At 32.2% G+C, this 7,452-nt stretch overlaps 1 protein-coding gene across 1 annotated transcript; it reads right to left on the bottom strand.

Moving 5' to 3' along the window:
• Window positions 1–869: 869 nt before the first annotated feature.
• Window positions 870–6,179, bottom strand: LOC133548843 (ATP synthase subunit a-like). Its single transcript, XM_061893778.1, has 6 exons — window positions 6,147–6,179; window positions 1,729–1,799; window positions 1,511–1,630; window positions 1,257–1,423; window positions 1,138–1,198; window positions 870–1,068 (listed from the first exon to the last, which is right to left on the bottom strand). Exons 1-6 carry the CDS (start codon window positions 6,177–6,179, stop codon window positions 870–872), a joined length of 651 nt encoding a protein of 216 aa, XP_061749762.1.
• Between the last annotated feature and the right edge of the window lie 1,273 nt (window positions 6,180–7,452).

Raw genomic sequence — 7,452 nt, 5'->3', positions numbered from 1 at the left:
GACCGTCTACTTGGCTGGACTCGACTGTCTACTTAGTTGGACACGACCGTCTACTTAGCTGGACACGACTGCCTCCTTAGTTGTAGACAGTAGATATATTAAAAAACAGATTAAGAACTTTATAGAAAAGGTGATAAAGAAATTGATGATTTACCTGATAAGGAATCTGATGGAAAAAAATGAAGGTGATGAAGTACTGTCACACCAGGACATTGATTGGTTTTGCTTCTTCCACGCAAAGGATGATTGGCATGAGCCAGACACGAGTGTAAGTGCATGTTTGTTTATTTAAACACTTTAATAAAAAATAAACAAACTAAGGGCGCTGACAGGGAGGTACAGAACTTGGCTACAAACATACAAACAGGAAAACAAAAACACTTGCACGATGGAATGAATGAACTATGGACATAAACAAAAGGACTTAGCACAAAAGCATTAAACTATGAACTATATACAGCAACTTACATGACATGAATCTATGGAAGAGGGCATGAAGGAGATGCAGCAAGGGTAGCGTGTGTGCATGAAGACATGAAGGCAAGCACATGCAAAGTTCCCAGACTGATGCACAGATAGTAAAATCCTTAAATACTGTCTGTGGTAATTAGTAACAGGTGTGAGAGGCTGAGGATTGGGGCGTGACTAGGGGGACCAGGTGGAAACTAATGGGTTGGCATGGAAACAAACAAAAACCAGAAAGTGCAAACGCAAGAAGAATCCAGAAAACAAAACAAAACATGATCAAACATAAAACCATATTAACAGGAATGACAAGTACATTAAGAAGAACTTGATGAAGAAACTGTTAAGAAACCTGGTGAAGACGAAAGTGATGAAGAATGTGATGAAGAACCCGATGGAGAACTTTAAAATAACTTGAGGAGGAACCTGATGTAGTACTCCATGAAGAAGGTGATGAAGAACCTGATCAAAACCCTGATGAAAAAGGTGATGAAGAACTTTATGAAGAACCTGATGAAGAAGGCGATAAAGTAGCCGATAACGAACTTAATGAAGAACATGATGAAGAAGATGATTAAGAAAGTGAAGAAGATGATGAAGAACCTGATTAAGAACATGAAGAAGGTGATGAAGAAGATAATGAATAATCTGATGAATAACTTAATGAAGAACCTGAAAAGGAACCTGAATAAGAAGATGATGAAGAAGATGAAGAACTTGTTGAAGTACAGTACTTGATGAAGAAGGTAATGAAGAAGATGATGAAGAACTTGAGAAAGATTATGAAGAACTTGATGAAAAGGTGATGATGAAGAACCTGATGAAGAAAGCGATGAACAAGGTGATGAAGAACGTAATGAATAAGAAGGCGATGAAGAAAATGATGAAGAACTTGAGGCAGTACCTGATAAAGAACCTGGTGAAGAACTTGATAAAGAACCTGATGAAGAACTTAAGACTAATTTGAAGAAGAACTTTAGAAGAAATTGACAAAGAACCTGAAAAAGAAGTTGATGAAGAATATGATATAGAATTTTAGAATAACTTGACAAAGAACCCGATGAAGAACCTGATGGAAAACTTGATGAAAAACCTGGTCAGGAACCTGGTGAAGAAGATAATGAAGAACATGATGAAGAACCTGATGAAGAAGATGATGAAAAACCTGATGAAGAAGATGATGAAAAACTTTTAAATAACATGACAAAGAACCAGATTTAGAAGGTATTGATAAAGAAGGTGATGAAGAAGATGATGACAAACTTGATGAAGAACTTGATGAAGAAGGCGATGAAGAAGATGATAAAGAACTTTAGAATAACATGACAAAGAACCTGATGTAGAAGGTATTGATGAAGAAGATGATGACAAACTTGATGAAGAACTTGAGGAAAAAGGTGATGAAGAAGTTGATGAAGAGGTACTAGAATGCTTCCTTAAAGAACTGGTGGCTGAGCTTAGCCATCCAGTGGGTGGTTTGTGTTGTGTTGATTTTGCACTTTGATGTCAGCTCCTGTGATTGACAGTCCATCTGGCCAACAAAGACCATCTTTTTTTCAAGCAGGTGCTTATCCCCGCCCACCCCGTTCTCTCTTTTGGGTGCTCTCGTGCTCTTATTGTGAAAGGAGGTCTTAGAGATTGCACAATAGTGGGATTGTTGTCTTATTGCACGTCATTAATTCCAGTCCTCATCAAAAGACCCCCAGTGGCCCCCTGGTGCCTCTCAGCGCTTTCAAAGTCTTTTCCTCCAGAAGGTTGGCTTTCCCAACAAGTGGGGGCTTCATTTGGTGCCAGTCAACAGCTTCACCCCCACCATATGTTGGCTTTTTAACGCTCACGTATCCTGGAGATCTACAACGCTTTTATCCACACATCAATAAAGTTTTTATATATACTCATCAATCAAGTTTTTATCAACAAAATCAAAAAAGTGTTTATATATACTCATCAATTAAGTTTTTATCAACAAAATCAAAAAAGTTTTTATCAACTCATCAATAAAGTTTTTAATTCATTCATCAATATTTTTTTATCTACTTATCAATAAAGTTTGTATCCACTCATCAATAAAGGTTTTATCTATACATCAATAAAGTTTTTGTCCACTTATCAATAAAGTTTTATCCACTCATCAATAAAATTTATATCCACATGTTCCTAAAGTTTTTGTCCACTCAATAAAGTTTTTATCGTATCATCAATAAAGTTTATATTCACACATTAATAAAGTTTTTAATCTACATGTTAGTAACGTTTTTATCCACTCATAGTTTTTATCTACACTTTAATAAAGCTGTTATTCACTCATCAATAAAGTTTTTATCTTCTCATCAAAAACATTTTAATCCACTCATCATTTAGGTTTTTTTTTCATTCAAATATAAAGTTTTAATCCATCAATAAAGTTTTTATCCAATTATCAAAAAACTTGTTATCCACTCATCAATAAAGTTTTCATCATTTCATCAATAAACTTTTGATCTACACATTAATAAAGTTTTGTCTACATACCAATAAAGTTTTTATTTATACATCAATACAATGTTAATCCCCACATTAATCAAGTCAATTAAGTTTTTTATTTATAAATCAATAACATTTTCATCCACTCGTCCATAAAGTTTTAATCCACACATCAACAAAGTTGCTGTCCACTTATCAATAACGTCTTCTTCCACACGTTAATTAAGATTTTGTCCACAAATGAGTAACGTTTTTATACACATCAATCAAGTTTTTATCCACTCATCAATAACATTTGTATCCACTCATCAATAAAGTTTTTTATCTATACATCAATGAAGTTGTTATCCACTCATCTTACAAGTTTTTATTCACTCATCAAAAAAATAATAATATCCACACGTTACTAAAGTTTTTGTCCACACATCAAATTTTTTATCCACTCATCAATAAAGTTTTTATCAAATCCTCAATAAAGTTTATATTCACAAATTAATAAAAATGTTTTATCTACACGTAATAACGTTTTTATCCACTAATCATAGTTTTGATCTACACTCTAATACATTTTTTATCCACTTATCAATAATGTTTTTATCTGCACGTAATAAAGTTGTTATCCACTCATCAATCAAGTTTTTATTTACACGTTAATAAAGTTTTTATCCACTTATTAATAAAGTTTTTATCCACTGATCAGTATATTTTTTATCCACGCATCAATTAAATTTTGTATCCACTCATTAATGAAGTTTTTATCCACACACTAATAAAGTTTTTGTCCACACACCAATAAAGTTTTTATCCACACATCAATTAATTTTTTTCCCTTCTCATCAATAACATTTTTATCCACACATTAATTAAGATTTTGTCCACAAATCAGTAACGGTTTTATACACATCAATAAAGATTTCATCCACTCGGCAATAAAGTTTTTATCCACAAATCAATCGTTTTTATACACTCAATAACAAGGTTTTTAGCCATCATTAAAAAAGTCTTTATCCACTCATCAATAATGATTTTATCCACACATCAATCATGTTTTTATCCATACATCAATAAAGTTTTTTATCCACTTATTAGTAAAGTTTTATCTACTTATCAACAATGTTTTTATCCACTCATCAATACAATTTGTATCCACCAATCAAAAAAGTTTGTATTCATTCATTCATGAAGTTTTTATCCACTCATCTAACACGTTTTTATTCACTCATAAAAAAGTTTTTTTTTATCCACTTATTAATAACGTTTTTATCTACTCATCAATAAAGTTTTTATTTACACTTCTATAAAGTTTTTTTCCACTCATCACTAAGTTTTCATCCACTCCTCAATACAATTTGTATCCACTAATCATGGTGCAACAGAGGTAAGTGCATGTGCCTCACAATACGAAGGTCCTGAGTTGTCCTGGGTTCAATCCCAGGCTCGGGATCTTTCTGTGTGGAGTTTGCATGTTCTCCCCGTGACTGCGTGGGTTCCCTCCAGGTTTCCGGCTTCCTCCCACCTCCCAAAACATGCAGATGAGGACAGGTTGATTGGCAACACTAAATTGGCCCTAGTGTGTGAATGTGAGTGTGAATGTTGTCTCTCTATCTGTGTTGGCCCTGCGATGAGGTGGCGACTTGTCCAGTGACCCCCCGCCACCCCGAACGTGACAAGCGGTAGAAAATTAATGGCTGGATTATCAATAAAGTTTTTATCCATCCATTCAACAAGTTTTTTTCCACTCATCAATAAAGTTTTCATCCATTCATCAATAAAATGTGTATCCACTCATAAGTAAGCCTTTTATCCACACAGCTAAAAAGTTTTTATCCACTCATCAATAACATTTTCATTCACTCATCATTTATCCACTAAATCAATAAAGTTTTTATCCACTCATTGATACAATTTTCATCCAATTATCAAAAAACTTGCTATCCACTCATCAATAAAGTTTCCACCAACATATCAATAAAGTTTTTACCCACTCAACGATAACATTTTCATTTACTCATCAATAGAGTTTTTATCAAGACAACAATTAAGTTTTCATCCAGTCATCAAAAAAGTTTCTAGCCACTCATTAATAAAGTTTTTATCCACACATCAAAAACGTTTTTATCCACACATCAATCAAGTTTTTATTCACTCATCAATAACGTTTTTATCCACTCATCAATAAAGTTTTTTATCAACTCATCAAAAAAGTTTGTATCCACACATCAGTACAATTTTTATCTCATCATCAATAAAATGTTGTATCCATGATCAATATATTTTTCATCCACTCATCAATAAATTCGTATCCACTAATCAATAAAGTTTTTATCCACACATCAATACAACTTTTATCTACACATCAATAAAGTTTTTAACTATTCATTTAAGTTTTTGTCCACTCATCAGTAAAGTTTTAATTCACTCATAATTAAAGTTTTTATCCATCATCAATACATTTTTTATCCACTCATCAATAACGTTTTTATACACTCTTCAATAAAATTTTTATCCATCATAAATAAAGTTTTTATCCGAACATCAATACAGTTTTTTATCTACCCATTAATATTGTTTCCACTTATCAATAAAGTTTTTAACCACTCAAAAATGTTTTTATTCACTCATCAATAATGTTTTCATCCACTCAAGAAAGTTTTTATCCACTCATCAATACTGTTTCTATCCACACATTTACACACTTTTTATCCACTAAACAATAGTTTTTTTCAATCTACTCATCAATAAACATTTCATCCACTCATTGATCGTTTTTATCCATCACAAATAAAGTTTGTATCTAGCCATCAATAACGTTTTTATCCACACTTCAACCAAGTTTTTCATCTACATATCAATAAAGTTTCTATCCAAACATCAATACATTTTTAATTTTTACGTTAATAAAGTTTGTATTCACTAATCTTTAAAGTTGTAATCCACTCATCAGTAAACCTTTTTTTATCAATTCATTAACAAAGTATTTATCTATCATCAATGCATTTTTTTATCCACTCATCAATACATTTTTATCAAATCACCAATAAAGTTTTTCATCCATCATGAATGAGTTTTTTATTCATGCATCAATAAAGTTTTTATCGACTCATCAATAATGTGTTCATCCACTCATCAATAAAGTTTTTATGCACACATCAATACAGTTTCAATTCATTCATCAATAAAGATTTTATTCATATATCAATGACGTTTTTATCTGTTACGTCTTCTGGGGCGCATAGCTGCGCTGGTAGCATTCCTTCCAATACAGAAGACAAGCAGGAGTAGCGTGGAGGTAAGACGAAATCTTTTTAATAAATAAAACGCAGGACAAAAATACAAAATTGAGGATACTAGCAAGCGTGGAGCTAAAAAAACCCAACACAAAACCTCACCAAGGGTGAAAAACGAGGAATGCTACGGTGTACAAAATCACTACAGCAAGGACAGAAACCAGGAGAACGTAAATGTTGCCTATAGCCACCATTGACCCAGCAACTACTGCTGGGCGACAGGAAACTATTCACTTGTGATTAACCAAAACACCTGGTGGAACACTAATTGCAAAACTAAGACAGGTGAGGAGAATCAGTGCCCATGAAAACCAACAGAAAACAGGGAAAGAGGGTGCACCCAGGAAACAGACTAAAAGAGAAAAACTAACAAACATAAATCATGCCATGCCTCGGGTAACGGATCATGACATTTATCCACTCATTAATGAAGTTTTTATCCACTCAATAACGTTTTTATCCACTCATCAATAAAGTTATTATCCACTCAATAAAATTTTTATCCATTCATCCATAAAGTTTCTATACACATCAATACAATTTGTATCCGCTCATCAATAATATTTTCATACACTCATCAACAAATATTTCATCCACTCATCGATAGTTTTTTATCCATCATGAATAAAGTTTTTATCCAGTCATCCACAAAGTGTGTATGTAGTCATCAATAAACTTTTTATTCACACATCAATCAAGTTTGTATCTACATATCAATAAAGTTTTTTATCCAAACATCAATAAAGTTTTTAGCCACACATCAATAAAGGGTTTTTCTATACATCAATAATGTTTTTATTCAATCATCTTTTAAGTTTTAATCCACTCATCAATTAAGTTTTGATTAATCATCAATACATTTCCTATCCACTCATCAATACATTTTTCATCCAATCATCGATAAAGTTTTTCATCCATCATGAATAAGTTTTGATCTATGATCAGTAAATTGTTTTATCCACTCATCAATAAATGGGTTATCCAATCATCAATAAAGTTTTTATCCATAATGAATAAGATTTTATTCAGGCATCAGAAATGTTTTAATCCACTCATTAATAAAGTTTATTTTTATTTTTATCAATTCATCAATAATGTTTTTAACCACTCATCAGTACAGTTTTTATGCACTCATCAATACAGTTTCAATTCACTCTTCAATAAAGTTTTTATTTATACACCACTAAAGATTTTATTCACTCATCAATAAAGTTTTTATCCACTCATCAATATAAAT

Source organism: Nerophis ophidion, linkage group LG03 (genome assembly GCF_033978795.1).
Source record: "Nerophis ophidion isolate RoL-2023_Sa linkage group LG03, RoL_Noph_v1.0, whole genome shotgun sequence".
Lineage (NCBI taxonomy): Eukaryota > Metazoa > Chordata > Actinopteri > Syngnathiformes > Syngnathidae > Nerophis > Nerophis ophidion.
Note: the sequence above shows the minus strand (reverse complement) of the source record. Positions and strands in the feature narration are given on the sequence as shown.